The 14,660-nt window shown below is 53.5% G+C and overlaps 1 protein-coding gene across 1 annotated transcript in view; it reads left to right on the forward strand.

Moving 5' to 3' along the window:
* Position 1: 1 nt before the first annotated feature.
* The window catches only part of IGFBPL1 (insulin like growth factor binding protein like 1), a gene marked incomplete at its 5' end in the record, with an annotated part of 15,759 nt that continues 1,100 nt past the window's right edge, over positions 2–14,660 (forward strand). The window contains 3 exons of the mRNA XM_007946993.1: positions 2–119; positions 9,312–9,421; positions 10,306–10,422. Of these exons, the coding sequence (XP_007945184.1) occupies positions 2–119; positions 9,312–9,421; positions 10,306–10,422 (345 nt within the window). The remainder of the gene's footprint in view (positions 120–9,311; positions 9,422–10,305; positions 10,423–14,660) is intronic.

The following is a 14,660-nucleotide window of genomic DNA, read 5'->3' on the forward strand; positions in this document are numbered from 1 at the left end:
CTGCGGCTCCGACGGCCGCTCCTACCCCAGCGTCTGCGCGCTGCGCCTGCGCGCCCGGCACGCGCCTCGCGTGCCCCTCGGCCACCTGCACAAGGTGCGCTTCGGCCCCTGCGAGTTCGGTGAGTCTGGCTCGGGTGAGTGGAGAAGGGGGACCGCACAGGTGTAGACAGCGCTGCCTGGGTGTCGCTTTCACCCTGACGAGCGGTACTGCTACTTGGCCTCCATGCCCGGGGAATCCCCATCCTAAAACTTCCCTTAGCAAGCTCTTGGAGACACCTGCCACGGAGCAGCAGAATTTGGGTGACTCGTAAGTTCCTGCTGGAGCAGTTATTTTCAGGCCTGACGTGTGCCCGATGGAGACTAGGAGTTCCTGTGGTGGTGGGGAGTTCCACAAGGTCTTACCCATTCTGTGTCCCTGGGTGGGCTCTGGGCACCGGCCTGGCGCCACTCGTTCCTGGGCTGGGGCAGGCTGTTTGAATGGAGAGAGGGAAGAGGAGGGGGATGCGAGAGGATCCAGACTGGGTCCCAGCAGTCACCAGGCCACAGCACCAGGACATTAATGATTGAGGTGTGGTGTTCAGCTGGGGCACCTGGGGGAGTTCCCACCCAGAATCTGTAAGATGTCTGGAGACCTAACCTCTGAAAAGGTTATGGTGCCATCAGGGACGTCCCAGGGAGTTTATGTAATTTGGAAGGACTCAGGAGCTCTGGTGGCGTAGTGCCTAAGGCATTTGACTGTTAACCAGAAGGCTGGTGCTTCAAACCCACCAGCCACTCCTTGGAAGGAAGACTGGGCAATCTACTTCCGTAGTGGTACCCCCTGGGAAAACAAGGAGGGATCGCTATGAGTTGGATCTGACTCCAGGGCAGTGAGTTTGGTTTGACTATAAGTAAATCAAGCCCAAATCCACTGCCATGCAGTTGATTCCACCTCATAGTAACTCTTTAGGACAGAGTAGAACTGGCTCACAGGGTTCCCAAGGCTGGAAGTCTTTATGGAAGCAGACTGCCTCCTTTTCTCCTGTGGAGTGACTGGTGAGTTTGAACTGCAAGGCTTTGGGTTAGCAGCCCAATGCTGTAACTGCTACACCACCAGAGCTCCTTCCTATAAGTATAGGAATAGAAAATTTTGAATTCTTTAAATTGATTTCTAGGTGCCTAGAAACTTAAGCTTACTTAACATTACCATAAAGCTGTGTCTGGGTGCCATCCCATCCTACCTTTTATATGTAATTTTTAAAAACAAACAAAAATAAACCAAAGGACCTTAAGCATAAGGCTGTCCAGCTAAGCACCCTGTTTTGCTGGTTCCCTAAGCATGAGTGTGGGCTGCCTGGTAGGTTTTGGAGAACTGCTCCTGTCTGAGCTGCCTGTAGGGGGCAGTAGAGAGTTCAGGGTGAGTTCATGCAGCCCTGTGAGTCCAAGGGAGCCTGGCTTGGGGCCTGGGCTTCAGGCATCCAGAGAAGATTCCATCTGGGGCCTGGACACCTAGTTTAGACTTAATGACCTAAGTCAGTGCAGTGACTTCAGCTCCATCTAGGAAGCCGAGGGGTGGGGATGGCCTTTGCCAGGGTGCTGGGCTCTGTGATGGTTGACTTTGCTACACAAACCTGGCTCACTGGAACGTTTTCCCTTAAGAAGGATCTACTTTTATTTCCCCTAAGCCTTCCAGGTAGATGTAGTAGTACTGAGTCTGGGAGATGGGGCAGGAACTTCCTGTCTGCAGAAACAACAACTGATGTCCCACTGAGGAGCGTGAGCCCAGGAGCCCAGGAAAGTCGTGTTGGTGATTCCTGATTGGAGGAGAGAGCTGGCTAGTCCTTCAGGTGGAGCTGCCCGTCTCCTGTGTGACTGGGGCCAGTCCCTCCCCTGCCTGGGCCCTGTTGTGCAGCTGTGTTAGGTCCCTTCCACTTTGAACCGTGTTGTCCAGCCTGTGGACTTTAAATGGTTCACTCTCTCATTCCTCCTTTTTGTTCCTGTTGCAACCCATTTTACAATCCGCTTTCCTCAGCAGTTCATTGTCTTTGTCTCCAGACGGGCACCACTCTCAGGCCTGCATGCAGGATACCTGAGTCCCCAGAGTGTGTACCGCGCTCCTGGTTTCAGATCCTGTCTCCCTGGAGTGTTACTGTTTCCAGGAAAAAGACACCTTAAAGACGTGTAGACCAAATCTCTTAGTGCACGGGAGGACTGAGACCCAGGAAGACCAGGGGACGTGTCCAGGGTGACTGCAGAGCCTGGCCAGCTCCCAGTGCTCTTTCCAGATAGGACTTGAGAGTTGTAAGTCGGGCAGATGGTGGTTGCCATGGTTACCCAGTGAGGCCAGATGGCAGATGGAAACCCCACACCCCTAATTCACTGAAAATTACCAAATGACAAGTAAGTGTGACAGCTCCTCCACTCTGATCTGTGGGCTCGGAGGCCCCCCAGGCACAGCCCCGGGGGTAAAGATGCTCACAGCCAAACGGCCTACTATCCCATTAGTGAGTGGCATGAGGCCTCCTGGAGTTGAGCTTCCTGCCAGAATCTGGGTCATCAGCCCCGGAGCTGGGCGCAGTTTGCCTGCAGCTTCTTGTCGGAGAGGCATTGTGCGTGCCCTGCTCTTGTGGCCAGGTTAAAACACAAAGGGGTGGACAGACAGCTCCTCCTAGCCGAGGAGCTTCATTCAGACGACTCAGCGGGAGCTCTTTTTAACAACGTGCCTGGGGGCCCTGGTGGGAGGCAAACAGGCCTAGGGGCAGTGGCAGCTGGTGATAAACTCCCTCCTCCTGGCCTCCTTCCGCAGTAAGCGAGCCCAAGGAGCCCCGAGCACCTGCCTTTAGTGGAGGTAACTTTTAATTAGCTTTCCATGCAGTGTTGGGAAGTCTTCTCACATCGCTCTGAGGGGCATTTGGAAACAGTATTGGGGCTCAAATGATGGCCTTTTCTCCTGTGCTCCGAAACACCCCGAAATGCCTCGCAGTGAGCGTCCAGCTAGTCCCGTTCTCACGAAAGGGTTCTGTTCCGACGAGTCCGTCATAAGGTTCTGACGTACGTCGAATACCTCCTTTTTTGAGTTTTAATTATGATCCCCTTTTATTATCAGTGTCTGTATAACGCCTGTCTTTATTTGCTTTGGGGGTTGGAAACATCACACAGAAACTTCCAGATATATTTTAGTGCATCCATGCGTAAAGAAAAGACACAGATCATAAAAACACTCTCACGGTCCACTGTGAAGTTGTCTTCACTCAAACGCGTTGTGAGTCGGGGGCTGCCTGTCATCACTCCGTCTGCACACAGCTCTTGAAGACCTCTGTGCTGTGTGTCTCGTTCTGTCCCACTGGAGGTCACGCTTGCTTCTGTTTCCCGACTCGATTGTCACAACTGCCCGGCCAGCTCTCAGTCCCATTTGACAGAAGGGACACCCGAGGCCTGGAGAAGGAAATTCCCCAGGGCCACATGGTGGGCTCCTGCCTGAGCTGGCCTGCAGCCCGGGCCTTCGTGGTCCCTCTCAGACGCGCACCGCGCATTTCTAGCCTGCTGACAGTCTGCTTACAGAGGGACTGCCCACTGACCGGCACTTGCGTGACAGCCTGAGTCTTGAGGGTTCCTCAGTCTGAGCCCGTCTTCCTGTTTGTCCCTGCAGCTTGTCCTTCCATTTAGCAGCAGGCGACGGCTCCTGGTGGGTCAGGGACTCTTGGCCTGCCCCACAGGAGACTGCAGACGAGGAAGGAAAGCCTGGTGCTCTCCTTCCACAAACATCAGCCAATGGGAGCAGCGGGTCACAGTGGTCCAGCCCCTGAGTCAGGGACTAACTTGATGACAGTCGCCACCACCACGATGGCTCCTGAGAGGAGTAGGGTTATCCTACAGAAGGGGAGGCTCCTGAGAGGAACGAAAGATGGGGGAGATCTAGGCTGAGGCCGGGTGGGAGCCCCAGCCTGAAGGGAGCCGAGTGAGGTGGCTGCAGGAGTTTGGGGCAGGGTTATCGCAGGCCTTAAATGCCAGGCTGAGGGCAGGACTTCATTCTGTGCTAAATGGCTGTTCACTTTCTCACCTGTAAGACGGCGTGGCCTTCTTGAATTGTCTTTGGTCGGGGCCGACTCGACGGCAAATAACAACAACAACAACAGTAGTATTGTTACTGTTAATGTCGTTGCTCTCATCGGCTGGGCTGCTGCGTGTGTGCACCCCGGACGGTGGGTTAACGCAGGCAGGGGGGCTGGGGCTGGCACCCTGCAGACAGCAAGGTGTCGTGTCCGGAATGCTGCACTGGGAAGGAGCGGGGTCCATGCCAGTGCCCGCAGCTCCGTGGGCCTTGAGATCCTCCGTTCTTAGAGAATTCTCCACGGTTGGAATTCCAGCTCAGCTTGAAAGCCTGGGGCCGTGCTGGGCCTGTGTTTCCAGGTAACCAGGGAGGCGCCAAGGCCACCTTGTGAGGGGGACAAAGAAGGGGGCCTCGTGTGCAAAAAAGCCTTTCATGCTGGGGAGGGCTTTGAGGCACAGGCTGCGGGGAGCAGGATTAAGCTTTCCTTGGTTCCTTGTTTCACATCATAAAGTGGCTGGCTATTAGCATAAATTATCAGGGCTGTTCGTTGCATTGATTATTGGAGTCTGTGCTTGTGTGCTTTTTAACAGGAGCAGATGGGGTCCTGGGGGATGACTTTTGTTATTCTTTCTTTCCCTGGCACCACTGACTGTAAAGAAATCTCACAGGCATCTGGGAACATCTGTCATCCCAGCCTGCAAGGGCCAATGTAGTTTGCAGGGTGGGGGGACGGGGCTGCCCACTCCGTAACAGTCATGTTGATTCCTTCATTGGCGTGAGTCGCACAGTTAACCACGCAGTCACATCTCTTACCCCTCATCACCCGGAGGAGCAGGGGCAGTGGGCAGTGTCTTCATTTGTTGCACACCAAGGAGGTGGCAGTAACTTGCCCAGCTCCAGAGGGGTGTGCCCGGACCCCAGGCCTCTGGGTCTCCCTCGGTCCTATTTGGCCCACCCCGTGCTGCCTCCCGGGACAGTGCACACTTGTGTTACCTGCCGTCACCCCTTGGATGGGTGGATCCATGTTGTCCCATCACTTCCAGGACTGTTGTTGACACCAACAGAAGGGAGCAAGTGTTTGGCAAGGAAGAGCTACAGAGATGATGGGGGCCTTGGGAGACTGGAGTGCCTGGGAGACACCCTCCCTCCTGTCACCATCCGGTCAGAGGAGAGCCGTGCTCCGTGGGGTTTTCAGGCCTGACTCTTCAGAAGGAGGTCACCAGGCCTTTCTTCAGAAGCCCCTCTGGCTGGACTCAAACCGCCAGTGTTTGGTTGGCAGCTGAGTGTGTTAACTGTCTGCACGCATGGTCTCCCCCATCTTGTCAAAGGCAGGTAGGACCTGAAGCCCTGGTGCTGCTGGGAACGTTGTGACCTCAGACAGCAAGGTGAGACTGTGTGCTGGCTGGCTGGCGTGAGGGCTGCGGGTGATGGCCCCTGGGGCCTCCAATCAGGGGTAGCTGCTGGCCCCTGTCACCAGAGGCCAGCAGAGGGCCTCAGGCATGCGAGTAGCTCAGGGAGGTTGCCCTTGGGTGGCACGGTCTGCTGAGTGTGGCCCTCAGTGGAAGCCTTTACAGTTTGTGAGGGACCTTGACCTCCTCTCGGTCAGTGCCCTACAACAGCCTGAGGGGTCAGGGGTGAGCATGGAGGGGCATGCGTCCATGTGGCCTTGGGGACACACAGCTGGGAATGCCCTGCTCGGCTCAGGGATACATCACCCACCTTCTCAAGAACTGTCCCCCGGGTGTGACGCTTGGGGGGTGCATCCCTAAAGAGCTGATCTCTCACTGTGGAACGCAGTCCATGCAGACAATAAATATTCCACCTAGAAAAGCATTCCTTTAAGGTGCTGTGGCAGTTCATGGCCTCAGGGGACCTGGGTCTGTGTCCCAGCTCTGTTGGGCACTCCAGCTCTCTCAGCCTTGTTCTCGTCTGTGAACTGGACCCAAAGGCATCACCTCACAGGGCTGCTGGGAGAATTAAAGGAATGCCATGCAGGGACGTGCCCTCTAAGGAGAAGGCATGGTGGGGTAGGGCGGTGGTTAGGGAGAGCCAGGCCTGGAGCAGACGCTTGGGTCCATAGCCTTGCCCCACCGCTGCAGACCGGCTGACCCTGGCTAAAGGGCACAATGGCTAAGTGCTGAGCTGCTAACCGAAAGGTTGGTGGTTCCGACCCAGCCCCCAGCTCTGTGGGAGGGGGCCCTGGCGATCTGGTCCCATGAAGACTGTAGCCTGTGAGGCAGTTCTGCTCCATCACATGGGGTCGAAATGACTCGAAAGGCAACTCGGTGACACGTAACAACAACAGCAACAAGCCTGGCTCGCCTCCCCACCTGGAAGGTGGCTGGGACCCCAGGGTAAGGCCTGCCGGCAAGAGCAGACTGTGCACCACACGGCAAGACTGGCAGGTGTTAGTCGGCCGTGTTTCCATGGTCATTCCCGTCACGAGTGTAACTGTTGATTGTAAGGAGCCTCTGTGGACAAAAATGTTGAAAATTTAAGAGCAGGTCTGTTCACACAAAGGATCATTGTGAAGAGCAGCACGCGGGAATTTTTCACGATAACAGCGCCCTTCTGTGTCTTGGTTAGGATGCTGGTTACGCGGCTCTGCGTTTGTCAAACCTGCCCGAGTGTACACCAAAGGGAGTCCGTTTTACTGGATGTCAATTCAGAAATGTAAAATGTCATTTTAACACCGAAAGCAGGGCCTCTTTTGTAAAAGAAATGCTATTTTCTGCCAGGACGTCAGTGACAAAGACTCGGTTTCCTGGCAGGTTTCCTTAATTGCAGTTATTCAAAGAGAGGGAGGGGGATGGCAGGGAGAGGAACGGATTGTGACTTGCTGGCTTATTCATGGCGGCTTGAAAGGGATTCTGAAATCTCATTTAAAATTTATGACTTGACACGAGCGAAAGTAAAACACGTTGATTGAGTGTCCCTTTGGAGTCCAGAGAGGGCTTTGGCGGAAAACGCGGGTCTGATTGTTCCCACAGCGGCCATCTGAGGGCTCGGGTGGAGGAGGCCTGGCAGCCCCTGTGCAGTTGACGAGGAGATGCCGGCGGCAGGGCGTGAATAAATTAGTGTCTTTGGCATTGCACACGGGCTTCTGCAGGACAGCAGGGGCTTTGCAATTCTGGTGGCAGTCAGGCCGAGGCTGGGGCCCATTGGGCGATGTGAGAGGTCTAAGACCAGGGCGCAGTGGGCTATACCTGCGGGACGGCGGCCTGGCCCACTGGCAGCAGTCAGCTGAGCACAGTGGATGGAGCGGGGCTGATCAGGTGGAGGCGGAAGAGAGAAACCGGGGGCTGGGGAGGGCAGCTTCTGTAGCTGGCGCCCTTCCTGGTGGGCTGTCTGGGCACCCAGGGGGCTGTGGGGCTGCAGGGGACAGCCCTGGGCTCAACAGGTGGGAGTTCCAGGGAGGAGGGTCTCAGCTCTATGTAAGAATAAGCTTTCTCACTAACAGCCGTCTAGGGACGGAAGGGCCTGGCTCCAGAGGTAGTGAGCTCTACGTCACTGGAGGCAAACAAGTGGAGGCTGGATGAGCGCGAGACGGATGGTTAGGCATAGGATCTTGGGCAGTCAGAGGAGCTCTCCAATTTGAGACTCTGGCTCTAAGATAATTTCTGAGATGTTCTGGGCACACCAGCTTGGGGGGGTTGGCTTCCCAGTCTGTCTGGAGGGGTACGACTAGCCTCATTTGTTCGGCCCTCAGCTCCTGTGGGTTTGGGTGCAGTTTGGCACTGTCCCTTCTTCCTTCTGTCTCCCTGTCCTTTGCTCCCCTTTTTGATGGCAGCCCAGCCTCGGTGGCAATGGCCCGTTTCCTGTCCAGGACAGGCCTGTGCAGGGCAGCAGAGATGTCCTTGAATCACCAGGCAAAGCCCCCAGAGTTGCAGGCCCCGCAGCTTGACGGCCCAGGGATAAATTTGTCAGTCACGTGCTGTGTCATCCAGCCGTCTGGCTCAGCGTCCTGTCCTGGCTCCACCGCCACACTTGGCCCTTCACGTTCCCCTCGTTGCACCGTCGGAGCAGCTCAGCACCCTGAGTTGTCCGCCTTTCACAGATGAGGGAAACCAACCCGAGAGCGTTTCCTCTGCCAGGCCTTCCACCGCGCCTTCCGCGGGACACCGTGGAGCTGGCTGCCAGGGTGCCCTGAGCGCCTGAGTCTAGTGCCAGGTGAGACAGGGTCAGCATCTGGGCTGCACGGCAGGCTGGGACTCAGAGATTAGAGGTGCAGACCACCTGTTCCTGGATGAGGCTTTGCAGCATAGCTGAGCTGTCCACTGGGGAGGCAGAGGTAGGGGACGGCGGGGTGCATCCAGGCAGAGGGAAGGTGGGGCCGTGTGGGCGTGTACAGTGGGACCCTGCGTGCCAGGCAAAGGCGCCTGGACTGGACGCTGCTGGTCCCAATGTGCGTGGGGCAGATGCGGGCCCAGCGAGAGGTGGAAACAAAGATTCTGAACTGGGTGCCCGTTGGTCCCGTCCGGAGAGCCCACACCCTCCCTCTCCTGCAGCCCAGTTCACCAGGTCAGTCCTCAGTCCATTTACTGCCTCCCACGTCCATCTGCCCCGGAGGGGGAGGTGTGGATGGGGTGGGAGGACTGTCCATGGACTCAGTGCATCTGTGAAAGGCAAACGGGCGTTGGGATGGACCACAGGGGTCCCCGCCCAGGGTGGGTGCAGCTGCCCTGCCAGCCTTGTTCTGTGAAACCCCCTCCACATGGGAGGAGAGAAGCCCCTCTGCTGGGAGACTGCTGTTGGTGAAATGGCACCAGCCCCTCGGGGTGCTGCGGCCGCGCTGAGTGGAGACTGAGCAGCTGGCAGCCAGGTCAAGGGCAGAGCGCTGGGAGGGCGGTGAGGAGACTTCAGGAAATTGCCTGGTCGGGCAGTCCTACTTCCGTAGTGATACTGCCTCGGAAACCCAAGGAGGGGTCGCTATGAGTCGGGGCGACTCGATGGCACATAACAACAACAACAACAACAACAACCTTGGACCCCATTATTCTGTTGGTCAAACAGGTGGCGGATTGGGAAACCTGGAGGCACCTTCCAGGTCTTGGGAACACCCTCCCCTGCGATTCCCTGGTCAGGAGTACGTTCCCTGTGAGGGAGGCCTTCCTCCCTGCCGCGGCCTCACCACTGCAGGGCCGGGCGGTTGGCTTTACGTGGTGACAGTGTGAAACTCGTCTCTGACATTGGATGTCCCAACAGTCAGGGCAGTTTTAGGCTGACGGGGTGCTCAGATCCTGGCAGGGTGAAGGCTGTGTTCACTGTCTTCTTCTCCCAGCTCCTGTGGTCGTCATCCCACCCCGGAGTGTTCACAACATCACAGGGGCACAGGTGTACCTGTCCTGTGAGGTGAGGGCTGTGCCTGCCCCGGTCGTCACGTGGAGGAAGGTACTTCTATCCAAGAACCCATGAGTGAGCATGTGCACACGTGTGTGTGTGTGAGAGAGAGAGAGAGGGGGGAAACAGACATGGGTAGTAAATGGTTTTTTTTTTCCCTCTTAAGTGTGTTCGTATGTGGGTGAGAGGACTAAAGACAGATACCTTATATGTACTCCTGCTTCCTGGTGTATACCCTGAAACTTTTACTTTTGAGCTCATCAGAAGCGGGGACACTGCATTCTTTTCTTGCTGTTTGCTCCCTTGATCACTTAGGTGCCCAGAAAGTTCTGTTTGTCCAGCCTACTCAGCAGCAATAAAGTTAGACACTCCTTCACTAAAGAGCTGGTGTAGACGCCCAGGACTATTGCAAACATAGGTCTTCCCGCATGTCCGTTTGAGTGACTGAAGTGGATTTCCGTGTATGTTATGATCCCTTATCTTAGCCCCGGGAGGGCCCTGGGATTCTGAACTCCTGCAGCAATTTGGGAGTGTTCAACCTTCGCACCAGGCGGTGCTCTGTACACGCTTTTGTGATTAAGAAGAGACTCAAGTCATGTCCATGGAGGTGCTGGAGTTTTGAGTTTTGGGAAGGACCCCTGGTGGTGCAGTCGTTAAGTGCTTGGCTGCCAACTGAAGGGTTGGTGGTTCAAACCCACCAGCGGCTCTGCAGGAGAAAAGACTTGGCAATCTCCTCCTGTAAAGATTATGGCCTAGAAAATCAAATGGGGCGGTTCCATCCTGTCCGGTAGGGGGCGCTGTGAGCCTGAAGCGACGGCCCAAGAACCGCCACAGGCCTTTGTGTCCGTGGGGGGACGCGGATGGTGAGGGTGTCTGCGGGGTGCTCCTGATGGAGAAATGCTTTTTCTAATCCTCCCCTGCTTCTGCCCCTATAGGTCACCCAGTCTCCCGAGGGCACCCAGCAGCTGGAGGAGTTGCCTGGAGACCACGTCAACATGGCTGTCCAGGTGCGGGGGGGCCCGTCCGATCATGAGGCCACGAGCTGGATTTTGGTGAGTGGCTTGTCTATTTAGGATTACTGGACACCACTGACTGACAGCCAGTCACCAGATGCTGTCAGGTTGATCCTGGCGCCTGGTGGTCCCGTGGGTGTCAGTCCTGCTCTGCACTGTCCGTGCGATCCTGGCGCCTCGTGGTCCCGTGGGTGTCAGTCCTGCACTGCACTGTCCGTGCGATCCTGGCGCCTCGTGGTCCCGTGGGTGTCAGTCCTGCACTGCACTGTCCGTGCGATCCTGGCGCCTGGTGGTCCTATGGGTGTCAGAGCTGAACCGTCCTGCACTGGCCTGTCGGTGTGATCCTGGCGCCTGGTGGTCCCACGGGTGTCAGTCCTGCACTGTTCTGTCAGCAGCTGGCTGATTTGGAAGTACATTGTCAGGTGTTTCTTCTGAGATGCCTCAGGGTGAACTCGAAGCACCAACCTTTCAGTGAACACCCAAGCATATGAACCATTCCTTATGCTTCTGTAACACATCACAAAATGGACACATTTTACCCATTTCTCACTGGATCCCACTGTGGCTGTGAGGTAGGTCCAGCAGCTTGTGTATCCCCGGGGACGGTACGTGGCCAAACACCAGCCCCCACATCATGGCCGTGTCCTCGTCCCTGGCTCCTGTGACTGTGCTGTCACATGATGAGGGGAGAGCACAGCTGCACACGCATTGAAGGCTGCTGACCGGCCGACCCTGAGATGAAAAGACGACCCTCGGCGCAGGTGGGTCCGGCCTAATCGCAGGTAAACAGGAAGACCGAAGCGGAAGGGGCAGAGGCAGAGGTGAGCTGGGAAAGACCCAGGCGGCATTGCGGCTTCGCAGACAGAGGACAGGCCCCAGGACAATACAGGTGGCCTGTGGAAGCCGGAAAAGGCAAGACACCTGTTCTCCCTGGAACCTCCAGGCAGAAGGCAGCCTTAACCAGTGAGGCCCGTTTGAGGCTTGTGACCTCCAGAACTGTACATGACAAGTTTGCACTGCTTAAAACCACTAGGTCTGTGATAATCTGTTACAGCCAGTAAAAACCAAAAAAAAAAAAAACCAAACTCAACTGCCATCAAGTCGTTTCTGACTCACAGCGACCCCTCCTTGGGTTTCCGAACCAGTATCACTACAGAAATAGATTGCCCAACCTTCCTTCTGAGGAGTGGCTGGTGGGTTTGAACTGCCAGCCTCTGGTTAGAAGCCTTAGGCACTATCCCACCAGAACAGCCCCGATAGGAAAGGAACACACCTGCCTGAGGCCACGTGGCTTATAAAGAGGAGATGGTGCGTCCGATCCCCGTCTAGGGCTCTTTTATGCCGCTTGCAGCTGGGTTGTGAACAGGAGGGAACGCCAGGTGGTTGAAAGCAATGGCATGAGGGGGTGGGGGTTCATGCTGGGGTAGGCCTTCATATAGCGGCAGTATCTGTTGCCATGGTTGTAAAAAGGGGGCTCGGGCTGGACAGTGTCTGAGGGCCCTTGTTACCCTAACAGTCTACAGTTCGCCTGTGTGTCCCCTGTAATGAGAACAGTAACGCTCACCCTCCACCCACCACAAGGTCAGCATGAGATGGGTGCATGAGCCCTCTCCGTGGTCTGTAACGTGGTTCACTGTGATACAGGCAAGAGATCCGCACGGCAGAGAGGGGCACAGGGTGCTCCCGTCAGAAGTCTGCATTTTCACCCACACCTCTTCCCCACCCAGCTGAGAAACTGGCATCTGGGGCTTTTTCAAAGACGACACATTTCCCCCCATTTTCTTACAAGGGAAGATGAGAGAAGGCTGTCGTTGACGTCATTTTGTAAAGGCCTCCTCTGTGAGGGGCTTTTCTGGGTCGGTCTTGGTAGCTTTTTGTCTTCTTTTAAGTTGAATTTGCAGTGTCTTCCTTATAATCCATGCTGTCGTTCCTATTAGGTGCTGTCAAATCAATTCCAATTCATAGGGACCTTATGTACAATAGGACGAAACCCTGCCCAGGCCTGCACCGGTCTCACAACCCCTGCTGCACTTGAGCTCGTCATTGCAGTCCCTGTGTTGTCCGTCTCGTTGAGGGCCTTCCCCTTTTTCACCGACCCGCCACTTTACCAAGCATGGTATCTTTTCTAGGGACTGGTCTCTTCTCACCACAAGACCAAAGTAGGTGAGATGAAGTCTGGCCATTCTTGCTTCTAAGGAGCATTCCAGCTGCACTCCTTCCAGGACAGATTTGTTCATTCTCCTGGCAGTCCATGGTATTTTTAGGATTCTTCGCCAACACCACAACCCAAAGGAATCAATTCTCGGGTCTTCCTTATTCATTGTTGAGTTTGCACATCCATATGAGGCGATTGAAAATACTATGGCTTGGGTTAGGTGCACCTTGGTCTTCAAAGAGACATCTTTGCTCTTCAGCACTTTAAAGAGGTCTTTTGCAGCAGATTTGCCCACTGGAATACATGTCTTGACTGCTGCTTCCATTGGTGCTGATTGTGGAACCAAGTAATATGAAATCTTTGACAACTTCAATCTTTTCTCCATTTATTGTGATTCTGCTTATTGGCCTAGTTGTGAAGACTTTTGTTTTCTTTATGTTGAGGTGTAATCCATGCTGCAGACAGCAGTCTTTAATCTTCACCAGTAAGTTCAAAGAAAGTAAAGAAGACTTCAAGTCATCTTTACTTTCAGCAAGCAAAGTTGTGTCATCTGCATATCGTAGGTTGTTAATGAGTCTTCCTCTAATCCTGATGCCATATTCTTCATATAGTCCAGCTTCTCGGATTATTTGCTCAGCATACAGATTGGATAAATATGATGAAAGGATACAACCCTGACACACTCCCTTCCTGCTTTTAAACCATGCAGTATCTCCTTGTTCTGTTTGAACAACAGTCTTCTGGTCTATGTACAGGTTCCTCATGAGCACAATCAAGTATTCTGGAATTCCTATTCTTCTCAATGCTATCCATAATTTGTTGTGATCCACACAATAGAATGCTTTTGTATAGTCAATAAAACATACATAAACATCTTTCTGGTATTCTTTGCTTTGAGCCGAGATCCATCTGACATCAGCAGGGATATCCCTCGTTCCATGTCCTCTTCTGAATCCAGCTTGCATTTCTGGAAGCTCTCTGTCAATATGCTGCTACAACCATTTTTGAATGATGTTCAGCAAGATTTTAATTACGTGTGATATTAATGATATTGTTTTATAATTCCCACTTTCTGTGGGATCACCTCTCTTTGGAATGGATACAAATAAGGATTTCTTCCAGTCAGTTGGCCAGGTAGCTGTCTTCCAAATCTCTTGGCATAACCAAGTGAGTGCCTCCAGCACAGCATCCGTTTGTTGAAACATCTCAATGGGTATTCTGTGAATTCCTGGGACCTTGTTTTTCACCAAGTCCTTCAGTGTAGCTTCAACTTTTTCCTTCCATAGCATTGGTTCATGATCATATGCTACCACCTGAAATAGTTGAACATCAACCAATTCTTTTTGATACAGTGACTCTGTGTATTTCTTCTATTTTCTTTTGATGCTTCCTACATCATTCAGTATTTTGCCCATAGAATCCTTCAATACTGCAACTCGAAGCTTGAATTTTTTTCTTCAGTTCTTTCAGCTTGAGAAATGCCGAGCATGTTCTTCTCTTTGGTTTTCTAACTCCAGGTCTTTGCACATTTCATCATAATACTTTACTTTGACTTTTCGAGCTGCCCTTTGAAATCTTCTGTTCAACTCTTTTATTTAAACATTTCTTCCTTTTCGCTTTAGCTGCTTTCCATTCAAGAGCAACTTTCAGGGTCTCTTCTGACATCCATTTTGGTCTTTTCTTCCTATCCTGTCTTTTTAATGACCTTTTGCTTTCTTCATGTGTGATGTTCTTGATGTCATCCCATAACTCATCTGGTCTTCTGTCACTGGTGTTCAATCTGTTCTTCAGATGTTCTCTAAATTCAGGTGGAATATACTCAAGGTCATATTTTGGCCTTCCTGGACTTGTTTTAATTTTCCTCAGCTTCAACTTGAACTTGAGCAATTGATGGTCTGGTCCACAGTCAGCTCTTGGCCTTGTTTTGGCTGAAGATACTGATCTTCTCTATCACCTCTTTCTACAAACGTAATCAGTCTGATTCCTGTGTATTCCATCTGGTGAGGTCCATGTGTCTAGCTGCCATTTATGTTTTTTGGAAAAAAGGTATTTTCAATGAAGAAGTCATTGGTCTTGTAAAATTGTATCATGTGATCTCCAGCGTCATTTCTATCACCAAGGC

The sequence above is a fragment of the Orycteropus afer genome, unplaced genomic scaffold, assembly GCF_000298275.1.
Source record: "Orycteropus afer afer isolate SDZICR_OR568_19922 unplaced genomic scaffold, OryAfe1.0 scaffold00174, whole genome shotgun sequence".
NCBI lineage: Eukaryota > Metazoa > Chordata > Mammalia > Tubulidentata > Orycteropodidae > Orycteropus > Orycteropus afer.